Genomic DNA, 17,500 nt, shown 5'->3' with positions numbered 1-17,500 from the left:
AAAATGGCATTAGATATTCTTTCTGGTTTTCTGGGGAAAAATATCCAAAATGAAGAGAGTTTTTGCTTAAAACAGGCAAAATGATCTGCCAATGGGGTGAGAAAAATAATCTTGTTTCTGATTGGGACGGAAAAACAAGAAACAAGATTATTTTCCTCACCCCATTGGCAGATCATGTTGCCTGTTTTAAGCCAAAAATGTCCCTTCATTTTGATTTGATTTTCAACAAAACATCTTATGTCATATTACTGATCTAGTAAATGCATCTTGATTTCAGATTTGTTAGATATTAACACAAGACTACTGAGTAAGAAGAGTGTGTTTTGCAGTGCGTGTTCTTGTTCTTCTACCTAAATGCACACGTTATTGAGCTCATAACACACATCAGTAAGAGTGGTGTGTGAGATCAAGTGTTATTCTCCATGCTAACACCTCTTATCTCTCAGCTTCGCCCACAGATTATGCCACCATGAACCTGAATCTGAGTGCCGAGCCTGGAATATTCCTGACCAACAGCTCCCCTGGAATGCGAGCCTATCCCGTCACAGCGTTTGTATCACATGACGTCCAAACCGCTCAGCCGGCCAATGACTCGTTCTTCACGAAAGCCAATTTAACCGTGATATTTGACCCGCTCGGCGGACACACCATCTGGCAGGTCTTGATAATCGTGTTCTTGTGCGGCTCGCTCTCCTTAGTGACCATCATTGGGAATATCTTGGTTTTGGTGTCGTTTAAAGTCAACAAACAGCTCAAGACGGTCAATAACTATTATTTGCTAAGCCTGGCGTTTGCGGACCTCATAATCGGCGTGCTTTCGATGAATCTCTACACCACGTATATCATCATGAACCAATGGGCTCTTGGGAACTGGGCATGTGACCTCTGGTTGGCCATTGATTACGTGGCCAGCAATGCGTCCGTCATGAACCTTTTGGTTATTAGCTTCGATAGATACTTCTCTGTCACTCGGCCGTTGACCTACCGGGCCAAACGGACCACGAAAAGAGCCATGACGATGATTGGTCTCGCCTGGTCCATTTCGTTCATCCTTTGGGCGCCGGCCATCCTATTCTGGCAGTATTTCGTTGGCGAGCGAACTGTGGCGTCCAACGAATGCTACATCCAGTTTCTCTCAGAACCGATAACGACGTTCTGCACGGCGATCGCCGCGTTCTACATGCCCGTTACAATCATGACCGTCCTCTATTGGCGGATCTACCGGGAAACGGAGAACCGCGCCAAAGAGCTAGCTGGATTAAAGTGTTCGGGAAACCAAGGCAATCCGGACGAAAGCTCGCGTAGCTACGAGCGAAACCCGTCCAACCAGAAATGCTCTGAGAAACGTAAACGCCGCTCGTGGTTCTGGCCGTTGCGTCGTAAACCCGACGAAAGCTGGAATAACAACGAGACGGCCGTGTCTATCGACCAATCGGATGACGACGAAGAAGAGGACGTTGAAGATGCTCGTCCAATCTACTCCATTGAAGACTCAGAAACGATGGATTTAGAAGCGAAACCATCCAGAAAGTCGACGAAAGACAACGCCAACATCTCCCTAACAGACGCCAAACGCCTTCCGAAAGCGAAGCAAGACAACAAACGCAAAAAGATGTCTCTGGTGAAGGAGAAGAAGGCGGCGCAGACGCTAAGCGCCATTCTCTTGGCCTTCATCATAACATGGACGCCGTATAACATCATGGTTCTTCTGAATGCGTTTTGCGACGAGTGTATCCCCGCGACCCTTTGGGCTTTGGGGTACTGGCTGTGTTATGTTAACTCTACGGTTAACCCAATGTGTTACGCTCTCTGCAACAAAACCTTCCGCACCACTTTCAGATCCATCTTGCTGTGTCAATGGAAGCCGAAAAAACCCAACAAACCGCAGCCGAGACAGCCGGCGCCCACTTTCCGGAGACAGAGCCCGGACTGAAGCGCGATGATGCATCGCTTTCCGGAGGGCTGTCAAAAAATGCTCTTCTTCCTCAGTATTTCTGTCTTGTTTCGAGTCCAAACATCTAAAAATTCTAGACAAGAAGTATTTACTAGACAAGCAAAAGTAATTGTCTTGTTTTGGGGGAAATAACTCTAAATGAAGAGAGTTTTTGCTTAAAATAAGATAAATAATCTGCCAATGGGGTGAGAAAAATAATCTTGTTTTCTGTTTGAATTAAGATTATCTTTATTTTTGAATTAATAATCTTATTTTAAGCAAACACTCTCTTCATTTTGAGTTATTTTACCCGAAACAAGAGAGTGATAAGTGGTTGCACATAACAATATGGAGCAATTTTAGTTATATGAACAAAAATAAATTCAAGTAAAGCACAATTACTTTGAGTAAATACAAACCATTTGAATTTGTCACTGGTACACAATTTTTATATGTGCCGTTTACTTAATGATGTTATGTTAAATTTATAAAAGTTTATTATGTGAGGTGAACACTGTTATCAATTTAATCTGCCTTTAAAAATGTTAAATAACAACAAGCATATTTTTAAAAATAAAATGAAAAATTAACTCATTGGACAAACTACAAATATTAAATGAGAGCAGGAATTCCATCCAATGAATTTGTATATAAGTGCCCTAAACACACACACACACACACGCACGCACGCACGCACGCACGCGCGCGTCTGTTTTTGTTAAATTTGGGGACTCTCCATAGGCATAATGGTTTTTATACTGTACAAACCGTATTTTCTATCCCCTTACACTGCCCCTAAACCTACCCATCACACACACACACACACACACACACACACACACACACACACACACACACACACACACACACACACACACACACACACACACACACTGCCCCTAAACCTACCCATCACAGGAAACATTCTGCATTTTTACTTTCTCAAAAAAACATCATTTAGTATGTTTTTAAGGCCATTTGAATTATGAGGACATTTGATATGTCCTCATAAACCACATTTATAGTGTAATACCAGTGTAATACCCATGTAGTTATACAAATTTGTGTCCTCATAAACCACATAAACAGGCTCACACACACACACACACACACACACACACACACACACACTCCTTCTAATGTCCATCATAACTGAAAATTAAACACTAACATAAACTAATAACATCTTTCCCTTTACTGAAAAACACATTAAATATCACTTTAATCCGCACATTATCTCTCCTAGCGCCGTGCCTCGCAAAGCATGCTGGGAACTACAGATCCACTGCCGTTAGTTAAATATTTAATGTCGTTTTAACACAAATTAATTAAGTAAACTTCAGTTTTAAATATATTAGGCTGATTGAACACAAATATATCTAATTTTGACACAACTTAATTGAATTAAGTAGAGTAAACATCATTTAAATGTGTCTTATCTATGAAGGGCCTGAATCATTTTTTGAGTTTCTTAATGTAAGAATTTTTAGATATTTTGTCTAGAAACAAGACAAAAATACTGAGTAAGAAAAGCGTTTTTTGCAGTGGAGGGGTCAGAGAGCGCTCGGATATCATCAGAAATACCTGAAGATGAACGAAGGGTTTGGAACGACACGAGGAAGTAATGACAGAACTAACCCTTTAAGACATTTGGGTTTATTCTCCTGATCAATGGCAGATTTTTGTTCTTGCTTTAAACTTCAACTCACTTCATTTTCAGAAAACAAGACTTCTTATATCATCTTGCATCTTGATTTTACATTTGAACTTGGAAAACTAGACTACTAAGGAAGATTTTTTTGTTTTGCAGTAACCCGGATTGTATGACTTCAAGAGACATTTGCTGCAGTCTGTACATATAAACCTTACGGAGAGTTTTCTGGTGTTGATGCGTTTCCACTGGGGAGGTGCAGTATTTAAGGGCTCATCCTTTTTCCTTTACAGTTATCCACTGCATTCAACACGGCAAAAAATGCTCTTCTTACTTAGTATTTTTGTCTTAAAAAATCTTACATTGGCAGATTATTTATCTTATTTTAAGCAAAAACTCTCTTCATTTTGAGTTATTTTCCCCAAAACAAGACAATTACTTTTGCTTGTCTAGTATATCTTCTTGTTTTAAGAATTGTAGATGTTTGGACTAGAAACAAGACAAAAATACTGAGAAAGAAGAGCATTTTTTGCAGTAAAGGTATATTAAATTAACATTTGATGAGTTCATGCTTCCTCTCGAACCAATGACCTCGATCGGTGTCGTAAGATCTACAGGAAAGCTTTCATTATGAGCAAAGCGTGTGAGAAAATACTGATGAATAAATGCGGTTTAATTTGGTGTTAATGACGCTATTAATAATCCCTGGCCCTGATTTGGTTTGATTGGGCTTTATGGTGGTAGTGGTGTGTGTGATGCTCCATGTTGTGCTACTTTCAGCTCTGAATTGTTATATAAAAGGACTGGGTTTGATATCATGATCATTTATCAAGTGCACACTTCAAACCTGAAGCACTTTGTTTTTAGTTAGTGAGACTGCAACAGGAAACTCCTAAAGTTGTCATTTCTAAAGCAAACATTATCACTGGTTTACCTTTAAATAAATGTGGAATCTTTTTCATTCCAACTCAATCTTTGGCTATAGAGACTGTTGTAAAACTTTGAGACGGTTATCCACACTGCAACTTATACGATTCCTCTGTGTATTTTCACCCCGGAGAGCCGCGACGAGCCAATAAAATCACACAAAAAAACGCACAGGGAGCCAAAAATCCCAGCTGTCCACATTTCCTCAAGCGTGAGTTTTGCCAGTTTTTCTACACTCTTAAAAATAAAGCTTCTTTAGTGGCACTGATGCTTCCACGGAGAACCTTTAATCTTTCCATTCCACAAAGAGTTCTTTAAGATTATTAAAAAGGGTTATTTTGAGAACTGTAAGGTTTGTTGGGGAACCAAGAACGGTTCTTCTATGGCATTCAATGCCAAATTATTTTTAAGAGTGTGTGCCAATCAGAGTTAAACCTTCACACGGCAAAAAATGCTCTTCTTACTCAGTATTTTTGTCTTGTTTCTCGTCTAAATATCTAAACATTCTTACATTAAGAAACATTTACTAGGCAAGGAAAACATTATTGTCTTGTTTTGGGAAAAATAACTCAAAATGAAGAGAGTTTTTGCTTAAAATAAGATAAATAATCTGCCAATGGGGATCCTGAATTTACAGGTGGAGTCAATTCCCAGTTTAATTCCTTTTTTGACCGCTGCCGAGCACCGTATATAAGATAACTGTTGATAAATAGTTCGCTAACAGTATATCACTGCAAAGATATTTTAAATGTTTTATTAACCCCTATTTAAAGAACGATAGAGCTTCGCTGTGAGTATATCGGGACCTTGAGTATAAGGTGTAAGTGCTGTTGCAGTTCACATCACGGCCACAGGTGGTGCTAATAACACGCATTTATGAATTCTACATACAGTCCCTTTAAAACAACTTCAATATATCAAGATGACTAGACTTAAAGGTGCAGTGTGTAAGTTTTAGCGGCATCTAGTGGTGAGGTTGTGAATTGCACCCGCCCACCCCTCCCTTTCAGAGCACATCGAGAAGCTACGGTGGCCCGCAGAGGACACATGCACTGCAAAAAAATGCTTTTCTTATTTTATTTTTTTCTTGTTTCCAGTCCAAATATCTAAAAATTCTTAAAGCAAGATTAATTTATTAGATGAGTAAAATGATATAAGGGCATGTTTATATCAGGGGGTATGTTTCTCACCCCATTGGCAGATTATTTATCTTATTTTAAGCAAAAACTCTCTTCATTTTGAGTTATTTTCCCCAAAACAAGACAATTACTTTTTCCTGTCTAGTAAATAATTCTTGTTTTAAGAATGTTTAGATGTTTGGACTGGAAACAAGACAAAAATAAGTAAGATAAGCATTTTTTTGCAGCTGTGTAGAGAAATTTGTCCCTTTAGGGCCACCGTAGAAACATGGTGGCGCAAAATTTGGACTTCACTATAAGGGGCACTCAGTGTGTGTGGGTGTGTGTGTGTGTGTGCGTGCGTGCGTGCGTGTGTGTGTGTGTGTGTGTGTGTGTGTGTGGATAGAAACGACTCATTCTAAGCTTATAAAAGCATAATGGTCTTTATACACCACTGAAAACACAGTTATGTATATTATATTACATATCTGTCGATAGATCCTCATAAATTCTACACACTGCACCTTTAAGTCATAATTTTGACTTTGTGTCATTTACAGAGATAGTTAAAATTGACATCGTCATAGTTTAAGAAAATAAGTAATAATTAGGATATACTAATTCAAACTTGAGATAGAGTTGCAATTCTTACATAATAAGACACTAATTTATCATTATGAAAAGTCGATATGATGAAGCCGAAATGAGGACATTACGTCAAAATTACGTCATATTAAGTCATTATTCTGAGATTTAAAAAATCATGATTATGACAAAGTTGACACAAAATTATGACATTTATTTATGAGATTGTTATACATATTATTCATTTCTGTCACTAGATCCCCATAAATACTACACACTGCACCTTTAAGGCTGTTTATTACTTTATTAATCAATACTTTGATGAAGTTTAATCTCTTCCTCGTGTTGTTTGTGTGCAAAAGCAGGGAAATGATGCAAAAACACCTTAGAAGAAATGTACAGATTGTGAAATGTGATATTGTGCTCTATGCAGATCTGGATATGAGTTTAGTGCCTGTGCTTGTCCGATTATAGTGGAGTTTTGTTTGATTAAATAAACACATAGTGTGTGTTTTATATGGTTTGTTAGAAAACATCACGCCTTCATGAACATGTGAATGTGTGTGTGAAAATACGGATGACGGGGATGTCCTCTGAAGTGTTTTCAGTGTGTGTGTAGTTTATACAGAGCTGATGATGGACACCTCAGAGACTCTAATGTTGAGCGACACCGCCCTCTAGAGGCGGGAGGAAAACAGACTGAAACATCAGAATATACACACACACACACACAAACACACACACACACAAACACACACACACACACACACTTTTGTTTTTGTGAAATGTGGGGACATTCCATAGGCGTAATGGTTTATACTGTACAAACCGTATTTTCTATCCCCTTACACTGCCCCTAAACCTACCCATCACACACACACACACACACACACACACACACACACACACACACACGCACACTTTGTTCCCTGTTTCTCTATTCAGGGTGATTGTATCTTTATATTGATTACTGTAGCACTGGTGATAAACTGTGTAACGTTGATGAGTTTTGTCGATACTGAGATGTTTGATCAATAAAACCAAATGTTTTTTGTGGTCAGATGTTGTATGAGGTACTAAATATTTAATACATTTCTCTAGTTTTATTTGAAGTATACACACACAGCTAACGGACACACACACACATACACAGCTAACGGACACACACACACACACACACAGCTAACGGACACACACACACACACACACAGCTAACGGACACACACACACACACACACACACACACACACACACACACACACACAGCTAACGGACACACGCTCACACACACACACAGCTAACGGACACACACACATCTCTCTCTCTCTCTCTCTCTCTCTCTCTCTCACACACACACACACACAGTCTTTTGGAGTGTGCGACTGCACTCAAAAAAATGACTTGTTGAATTTATTAAAAAAAATATGTTGCACACAACTGAGCAATTTTTATAAATAACAATTTAGTGATATGAACAAAATAAATCCCGTAAAGCTGGCACAATTACTTTGAGTAAATACAAACCATTTGCATTTGTCACTGTTACGTAATATTTATATGTGCCTTTTTATAAAAGTTTATTATGTAAGGTGAACAATGTTATCAATTTAATTTGCTTTTAACATTTTTTAATATCAACAAGCATTTTTTTTTTTTTTAAATAAAATGCAAAATTAACTCATTTGAACTAAAAATATTGAATTGAGAACCGGAATTCCATCCAATGGATTTGTATATAAGTACACACACACACACACACACACACACACACACACACACACACACACACACACACACACACACACACACACACACACACACACACACACACACACACACACACACACACAGCTCATGAGGCAAGTTATACACACTGCAAAAAGGTATTTAAGTCTTGTTTCTAGTCCAAATATCTAAAAATTCTTAAGACAAGAAACATTTACTAGACAAGCACAAATTATTGTCTTGTTTTGGGGAAAAATAACTCAAAATGAAGAGAGTTTTTGCTTAAAATAAGATAAATAATCTGCCAATGGGGTGAGAAAAATAATCTTGTTTTCTGTTTGAATTAAGATTATTTTTCTCACTCCATTGGCAGATTATTATTATTATAAACAAGACAAAAATACTATTATTAAGTAAGATGTTGATTTCTCTGGTTTGTGACCGGAAGCGCGGATCAGACTGTAATGACAGAGACTGACCGCTGGGTCTCGCTGTCGCCAATGGAACCACAGGTGGCGCACATTAAACACACACACACACACACACACACACACACACATCGCCATGACGAGAGGAGAGGAGGTTTAATTAACCCACAGTGCTTCTGATTCACGAGTGAGTACAAACACACACACACACACACACACACACACGGCGTTTAAACTCAGTTACAGGCCGTTTCGTCCAAATTTGACTAAAGTTTGTGCATTAATTGGTTTGTCAGGTGGGTTTTATATTAGCTCTCTTAACTTTTATGAGTTTCTTGTTACTGTCAGTCCGTGAAAATGTCACTTTATCAGCTGTGCTTTTGAGTTAACCATCTGCTAACGGCGGAGAAAATATAAACACGCGAACATGGGTGTAAGATATTAATGTGTTCATATTATTTTTATACCTTTATTAAATCTTTACGACACAAACAGTAAGAACACACAGATAGAGTCATTAACACAACTAACAGTAGACACGAGCAGAGCCAGGGGGAGTTTTAATAAACACATTAAAATAGAGCTCAACTAATAGTTTTAACAGCCGCCTTATTTTTTTAATCATGAATTGGTGTAGTCTTCCTTACCAAAAGCAATAAACGAAGGATTGGAGTTACTAAATTTGGATTTGTGAATATGATATATCAATAGTAGGCTATAGGTCTTAGTGTTTTTACTCCTGTTATCATGGACACCGAACAGTGTTATAAAGCAAGGAAAAATCAGCAATACATCAGGACAGATCTTCCCAGAAAGTGAGTGTCAGAACAGATGCACTGCAATTTTGAGTTCATACAATGAACATTTTTTGAGATTTGACAACCTTTATTAAAATATTAATAAACAATTTTGTAAGCATATTGGGTAATTGTGTGTTTTATTTGTGATGACGCAGCCAAATTGTGCTATTTTTATGATTTATCAAATTTTTTATGTGGTTCAGACACAATAATATTTTGAGTTTCTATTTATTAAACCAATTTCCTTCATTGTATCAACTCATATTTTTAATTTTAATAAACTCACACTTTTATGGCAACCAGGTTACTTACTTTTTTAAGTTTAACCAACAAAAACCAACACATTTTTTTTACAGTCTAGGTGACATCTCTCTGGAATAAAGAGCCAATATTACGATTATTGTTCCTCACTGTGGTGGCAAAACATAATTTACCAACAGAGGCTAATTTAGGCTCCAGATCTGGCAGGCGATCTGGTTAATACCAAATGGGATGGCATCCGTAACAATTGCAAACTCTCTTGCACTTTAAAAAAAAGGCACATTTTGAACTTTTGCAGTACAATTGACTTAGATGTTTAAGTTATTTCAACTTAAATTATGTTAAACTGACTTTAAAAAATGAGTTACATCTTGTATAACTAATTAAAGAAGTTTAACTTTTCTTAACTTATTTTGATGAGTTAAAACAATGTAAAACCTTATGTTGTCATAACTTATTGAACATATATTTTCTACAGTGTGGGGTGATTGGAGTGCCAAAGTGAATTCAGAATAATTCAGCTATAATGCCACCATTATTTATTAGTTGGCACACTAGAATTATGTTATTATTGAACCGATTTTTATAAAATACGCAGGACTCTTATTTTGAAATGTCTATTATTGCAGGAGCTTATTCATATTCAGAGGAGATAAAATATGCATTCATACACACATACATGATGTGAGCCTGAACATACAACAGCGCCACCTTCAGGCTCTGAGACGAGACGCTCACATTCTTTAAAGGGTTATTGAATTGTATTATTGAACCGATTTTTATAAAATAAGGATTTATTCTTGGATTTAATAAACTGGTTATTCCAGATGCATATTTTTGGTTATTCATTAGCATATTTTTGCATGTGCATATATTTGTGTTTTATAGATATTTTTAATTGATGCATTTTCATAATTTGACAAATTGACATCTGGCAAATAAATCCAGGTAACCTGAATCCCATTTGTGTTTTATAGATATTTATAATTGAAAGGAAAAGCTTCTTTCCTCAGGGGTCAAGTTTCCACATCTAAATCATTTAGTAAGTCAAGGTTAATTAAAGCAAAATCTGTTTTTTGTTTTAAAAATGTCTGTATAGTGTTACGTTTTTATTTCAGCTTTAGTTTGGTACATCAGGTTAATCAAACTAAAGGAAAATAAGACAAGTTTAAAGTGTTTTTATATTTAAATTTGATGTCCGGTAACATTGATTTATTTCAGGTAAAGAGATCTTTTTATGGTTTTAGCTGTTGTTAACTATAATAACTAAATTTATATATTTAATAATAATGTGTCAAATAATGTTCTCAGTTTTTCCTGTGACTGGGTGGCAAGAGTTAGCTGTAAATTAAATTAAATTAAATTACATATAGTTTGTGTAACCAGGGAGTGTAAATCAGACACACGCTGAGACTTTTATTTAATAAGTGAGGCTAAAATACGCAGGACTCTTATTTTGAAATGTCTATTATTGCAGGAGCTTATTCATATTCAGAGGAGATAAAATATGCATTCATACACACATACATGATGTGAGCCTGAACATACAACAGCGCCACCTTCAGGCTCTGAGACGAGACGCTCACATTCATTAAAGGGTTAGTTCAGCCAGAACTGAAATGTCTGTCATTAACTCCTCTCTCTAATGTCGCTCCACACCCGTCAGACCTCCGTTCATCTTCACACACAGTTTAAGATATTTATATTTAAAACAGGCAAAATGATCTGCCAATGGGGTGAGAAAATAATCTTATTTCTGTTTGGGACGGAAACAAGAAACAAGATTATTTTTCTCACCCCATTGGCAGATTATTTATCTTATTTTAAGCAAAAACTCTCTTCATCTTGAGTTATTTTTCCCCAAAACAAGACAATTACTTTTGCTTGTCTAGTAAATACTTCTTGTTTTAAGAATTTTTAGATGTTTGGACTAGAAACGAGACAAAAATACTGAGTAAGAAGAGCATTATTTGCAGTGTAATGCATGATGTTTATGCTGTGTGTGTGTGTGTGTGAGAGAGAGAGAGATGATGCAGATGCTGGAGGTCCCTGGTTTCAGACACCGGCTCCTGGAAGCCTTGAGTCTGGGCAGAAGGCAGCAGTTCAGCTTCCCCCGCGCACAGAGGGGGGAGGGGCCGCTCGCTCTCATCCCGCGGGAACGCCGCCCCTCCCTTCCCGGATCTTTCTGCACAGACCAGGATGAGAGCGAGAGCGAGCTGTGTGTGTCTTTCATCACCGCCTCCTCCTTCCCATCGCTCTCCCGCTCGTCATCCTCAGCATCCGACAGCGGCCATCATGGCCTGAGACTCCCCATCATCATGGGAAACCAGGACGGGAAGATAAAGCGGGAAGGAGCGCCGGATGAGAACGGAGCTCACGAGGGAGTGAAGAAAGGGAAGAAATCCCACGGGAAGGGAGGGGAGGGAGGGAAGAAGAAAAACAAGTCGGACAGATCCGTGTTCCCTCACATTCGGAAGCGCAAGAACCTGAAAGCCAAAAGCGGATCGAAAGAGGATGTGCTGGGAGAGCCGAATAAAACGCCGGATCTATCCGGGGACGAGCTCGGACACTCCGATTTGGACCCGGAAAGGCCTCGTATCCAATCCAAAGATGAGGAGAAAGAGGAGAAGATCCGCAGCTCCGGATCCGACACGGATATGTATAGCTTTCACTCAGCCGCCGCCGAGCAGGAAGATCTTCTGGCGGATATCCAGCAAGCCATCCGGATGAAGCAAGATGGGATTTTTGGATCCGGGATCGAATCTAAACAAGCCGTCCAGATGACTCAAGACTGGCTCGAGGTCGAATGTAAACAAGCCGTCCAGATGAAGCACGATGGGGTTTTTGGATCCGGGATGGAGGTCGAATGTAAACAAGCAGAGGATTTGAAAAGCACTCCCACCCCCGATTCCTCGGAGCAGTTTACGGTGCTCGAAGCCTTTCCTAAAGAAGACGTGTTCCCGGAGAATCCGGCTGTGAATGGACATTTGGTCCTTTGTGCGGTCACAAAAGAGCCAGAGGCCGCGCTTCCCCCGCCTCCGGTTGCCGTGACGACCGAGGCCCCGCTTCCCCCGTCTCCGGTTGCCGTGCCGACCGAGGCCCCGCTTCCGGTTGCCATGACGCCGAGCGAGTGCAGCTTCCCGGACCTCACGGCCTCTTTCGAGAGCGCGGTGGAGGCCGTAGAAGAGGATGGCTCGAGCTCGGAGACGCTTTCGTCCGGGTCGGCGGAGGGCCTAAGCGCCGTGGAGGTTTCGGGGCCCCGGCGTACGAGCGCCGTTCCGGATAGTCCCCTAATAGTTCCCCTCCTGAAGGCTTCGGTCAAGCCCTATCCGCCCATTAACACGTCCTACATCAAAACCACGACGCGGCAGCTGAGCTCGCCCTCCTGCTCGCCGTCCCGGAGCCCGCTGTTTACACGCCGGGGGCCCGAAGCCCGGTCCGAGCGGCGGCGGGTCAAGCGGCAGCGCTCCTACAGCATCACCGGCCCCATCAGCCGCTCCGCAGACTGGACTGAGGAGCTCAGGGGCCCCACGGCGGCCGGCTCCGCCGACTATCTGGAGTACGGTGGCTCGGAGGGGACACTCCGGACCGGCGGCGCCGCACAGAGGCCGTCAGCGACCCACGCGCCGGCGAGCAGCTTTCAGGACGTGTTCACAGGTGAGGAATTACTGAGCCATGTGTTCTTTACGCTTTTCTTAGTGTTGAATATTAAGCTTAAAGGGTTAGTTCAGCCAGAAATGAAATGTCTGTCATTAACTCCTCTCCCTAATGTCGCTCCACACCCGTAAGCCCTCCGTTCATCTTCACACACAGTTTAAGATATTTTATATTTAGTCCGAGAGCGTATGCAAGTGTATGCACACTATACTGTCCATGTCCAGAAAGGGAATAAAAACATCATCACAGTAGTCCATATGAGACATCAGTGGGTTAATTAGAGTCTCTTGAAGCATCCAAAATACATTTGGGTCCAAAAATAACAAAAACTACGACTTTATTCAGCATTGGCTTCTCTTCCGCGTTTGTGTTCAATCCTCAAATAAAGATTCAAACGGTTATGAGTCAGTGAATTGAGAATTGAAAAATAACAAAAACTATTACAAATCACTCACTTTCACTTTATTTGTTTATGTCCCTGAAGGACAATTTGCTTTGCCAGACCAGCACACACACATAAAAAACTGTTTACAACCATTAACACACACCTAAAAAACAACACAAGACCACCGCAGCCCAAAGCCTTCTCCCATTCCAGAATTTAAAGCGGCGGTTCTGTGTTTTTTTCTAGGCTTGGTTGTGTTTATGGGCCGCAGTATATCATGTCTTAAAAGTCTTTTTTTTTACGCTGTATTTTTCTTCTATTCTCCCTTTATTCCACACCGCTGTCTGTCATTTTGGAGTGTGTGAGTGTGTGAGTGTGTGAGTGTGTGAGTGTGTGTGAGTGTGTGAGTGTGACAGAGAGAGAGAGAGTGTGTGTGTGTGTGTGTGTGTGTGTGTGTGTGTGTGTGTGTGTGTGTGTGTGTGTGTGTGTGTGTGTGTGTGTGTGTGTGTGAGAGAGAGAGAGAGAGAGAGAGAGAGTGTGTGTGTGTGAGAGAGAGTGTGTGTGTGTGTGTGTGTGTGTGTGTGTGTGTGTGTGTGTGTGTGTGTGTGTGAGAGAGAGTGTGTGTCTCTTTCACACACACTCCCTCTCTCACACACACACTCTCTCTCTCACACTCACACACACACACACACACACACTCACTCACACTCACTCTTTCTCTCACACTCACACACAGTCACACACTCTCACGCACAAACACTCTCACACACTCACACACACACTCTCTCTCTCACACACACACTCACACACTCTCTCTCTCTCTCTGTCACACTCACACACTCTCACACATACACTCTCTCACACACTCACATTCTCACACACACTCACACTCTCATTGTGACAGTGTGACACGTTTCTTACACACAAACACACTCACACACTCACACACTCACTCACACTCACACACACTCTCTCACACACACACACACTCTCTTTCACACACTCACATTCTCACACACACTCACACTCTCATTGTGACAGTGTGACACGTTTCTTACACACAAACACACTCTCTCACACACTCTCACACTCACACACACTCTTTCACACACTCACATTCTCACACACACTCACATTCTCATTGTGACAGTGTGACACGTTTCTTACACACAAACACACTCACACACTCACACACTCACTCACACTCACACACACTCTCTCACACACACACACACTCTCTTTCACACACTCACATTCTCACACACACTCACACTCTCATTGTGACAGTGTGACACGTTTCTTACACACAAACACACTCTCTCACACACTCTCACACTCACACACACTCTTTCACACACTCACATTCTCACACACACTCACATTCTCATTGTGACAGTGTAATACGTCTCACACACACACAGCAGATGGTCCTGAGGACACAGGTCCAGTAGTGACATCACTTGCTCGCTCTCAGCCAATCAGATCAAGAGATGACGTGTCCCTCGTAAACCGGATCGATGGGAATAAACGTTAGAGACGTCACGTGACCGCAGCCGCTTTAATATCTGATATTATTATCTATAAACAGGCTTTCTGACTGACTCAACACAGCTACTGTTTATGTCATGCTCCTCCTCAGTGTCTGGTTACCCAACACACACACACACACACACACACACACACACACACACACGTGACCCGGAGCCATTATCTCACAGGTTTATCTGTGGCCAATAATACATTATAAGAGTCAAAATTATCCATTTTTCTTTTATGCCAAATATCAATAGGATCATCTACCGTAAATATATCATAAATGTATTATTAGTAGTAATATGCATCGCTAAGGAGTTCCTCTGGACAACTTTAAAGGAGATTTCCTAAATATTTAGATTTTTTTGCACCCTCAGATTCCAGAATTTTAAATATTGTCCTATCCTAACAAACCCCACATCATTGGAGAGATTATTAATTATGCATAAATCTCGTTATAAACGACCCTTCTGACTGGTTTTGTGGTCGAGGGTCTCTAATATCTAAACGTTAGATTGCCTTTTCATACTTATTTTAGTACACTGTAAAAAATTATTTAGGAAAAATGTTACCTGGTTGCCTTAATTTGGAGATTCGACAACCTTTATTAAAACATTATTAAAAGATTTTGTAAGCATATTGGGTGATTGTGTGTTTTATTTGTGATGACGCAGCCAAATTGGGCTATTTTCATGATTTATCACATTTTTTATGTGGTTCAGACACAATAATATTTTGAGTTTCTATTTATTAAACTCATTTCCTTCATTGTATCAACTCAAATTTTTTATTTCAATAAACTCAAAATTAAGGCAACCAGGTTACTCACTTTTTTAAGTTACACCAACAAAAACCAACAACATTTTTTTACAGTGTAGTCATCATAAATGAGGTATCGTTCGAAAGCTTAAACTCAAAATTAGGTCTGTGCGATATTGAAGAAAATGTGATATCTTGTTAAATAATGCGATACGATATTGCAATTAGTGTGTAATATCTATTTCAATTATATTAAAACAATTATTTAAAAACTGAGAATGAAACCATTTGTGTTTCACGTTCTGTCTGGGAAAACAACGCATCGCTACAACTTCTGAAAGTGACCAGCAGCGTTTTAACAAACTTTGTCGCAAATTGTTCACGTTTCGGTGCTTGTGTGTGTGTGTGTGTGTGTGTGTGTGTGTGTGTGTGTGTGTGTGTGTGTGTGTGTGTGAAACAACGCGAGACTGTAAGTTATTGTTTTTTGCAAATTATTGCGCTTAATAACTCTTTTTAATGTCAAGCAAGTCCCATAAGTAACATTCACGTGCCCAGTCTATTCTCTGCCCCATGTGGGACCTGAAACGTACACTTTTCACAATGTTGAGTTAGCCTATTAAAATCATTCACATACTATGCGATATGTACATTTGCGATATTTCGATAATTTCGATATACTGCACAGCCCTACTCAAAATTCATCCTGTGAAAATCTTTTTTAAATTGACGGTTGTCTTTTGTAAATTGAAATAGTCCTCAAATTTCTTCTAGCAGGCTCCTCCCCCTAGTGGGCGGTGTCATGTTTCATATTACAAAATTAATTTGAACTACTTTATAATCTTGACAAAACGCATATCGTCGGAAAGGTCCGAGTCTCAAGGTTCCAGATTTGGTGACTGTTTTGTGATTGAAGTGATATTTGGACAGAAGTTTACAGGAAAATGCATTAAAAACAATCAATTTAATTTGAATGACGTCTGGTGGCTATTTTTGGTACTGCGCCCTATTTTTGTGGCATCAACTTCAAATTTGGAACACAGCTTGGTTAGACACACGGCTTTGATTTGATAGTAATTTTAGAGTAAACCTATTTTTGGTCAAATATATATTCCATATAAAATAAAAACATTTAGTACAGTGTTACAGTGAATTTAAACTTCCATAACTTTCTCATACTATCATATTTTTAATTGCTTGAATAATCTGCCTCGTGTTTCCTTTAAAACGAGACCAAACTGAGGTTTCCAACGCATTCTTGAATCCCAGCCGTTTGGGTTTGGATGGTGTGTTCTCAGGTCTATTCTCAGGGGTTTTGAATGAACTCTTTCTGATTCTTCTCTTTTTTTACGCATAAAGTCATGCATTATCAGAAGACAAGACTTGATATCTTCAGTCTTCGTGCTCCTCCAGTCAACGCGTCTTGATTTGAGGAAGCTCTGTGTTTGCTCATGTGCTGAGGGTCCAGTGTCCGGATTGTTTGTCTGTGAATGAGACGCTTTTAGACACGCTCTCGCTGCTCTTGACACGGATCCTCCATGAGAGGAGAAATCTCTCTGAAGGTTTTATGAGTCTGTGGCTCCAGGCTGATGTGCTGAACCCTAATATCAGGCCAATCACATCAAAGCTGATCAATTAAACCGACTCTAATATGATAAGCTCCCCTTTATATATCATTCATCGCTAGAGGCGTGTGAATGTGTTGATGGATCTCTTTAATAGGCAGAACTACATCTCCCAT

At 39.8% G+C, this 17,500-nt stretch overlaps 2 protein-coding genes across 5 annotated transcripts in view; both read left to right on the top strand.

Annotated features, from left to right (window-relative positions):
* chrm3b (cholinergic receptor, muscarinic 3b) overlaps positions 1-4,001 on the top strand; it is a 52,205-nt gene extending 48,204 nt beyond the window's left edge. For both annotated transcript variants that reach the window (XM_067430177.1, XM_067430178.1), the window contains exon 2: positions 447-4,001. In XM_067430177.1, coding sequence (XP_067286278.1) covers positions 470-1,933 — 1,464 coding nt within the window. In that variant the 5' untranslated portion in view covers positions 447-469 and the 3' untranslated portion in view covers positions 1,934-4,001. The remainder of the gene's footprint in view (positions 1-446) is intronic.
* Positions 4,002-8,449: 4,448 nt separating this feature from the next.
* The window catches only part of fmn2b (formin 2b), an 87,910-nt gene continuing 78,859 nt past the window's right edge, over positions 8,450-17,500 (top strand). The window contains exons 1-2 of one of the 3 annotated variants that reach the window (XM_067430166.1): positions 8,450-8,554; positions 11,452-13,085. In XM_067430166.1, the coding sequence (XP_067286267.1) occupies positions 11,456-13,085 (1,630 nt within the window). In that variant the 5' untranslated portion in view covers positions 8,450-8,554; positions 11,452-11,455. Of the gene's footprint in view, positions 8,555-11,447; positions 13,086-17,500 lie in introns of those variants that run through there. The other 2 variants (XM_067430165.1, XM_067430167.1) reach the window with 2 other exon arrangements.

The sequence above is a fragment of the Pseudorasbora parva genome, chromosome 21 (assembly GCF_024679245.1).
Source record: "Pseudorasbora parva isolate DD20220531a chromosome 21, ASM2467924v1, whole genome shotgun sequence".
NCBI classification, from domain to species: Eukaryota; Metazoa; Chordata; class Actinopteri; order Cypriniformes; family Gobionidae; genus Pseudorasbora; species Pseudorasbora parva.
This window is presented reverse-complemented; position numbering and strand designations above follow the sequence as displayed.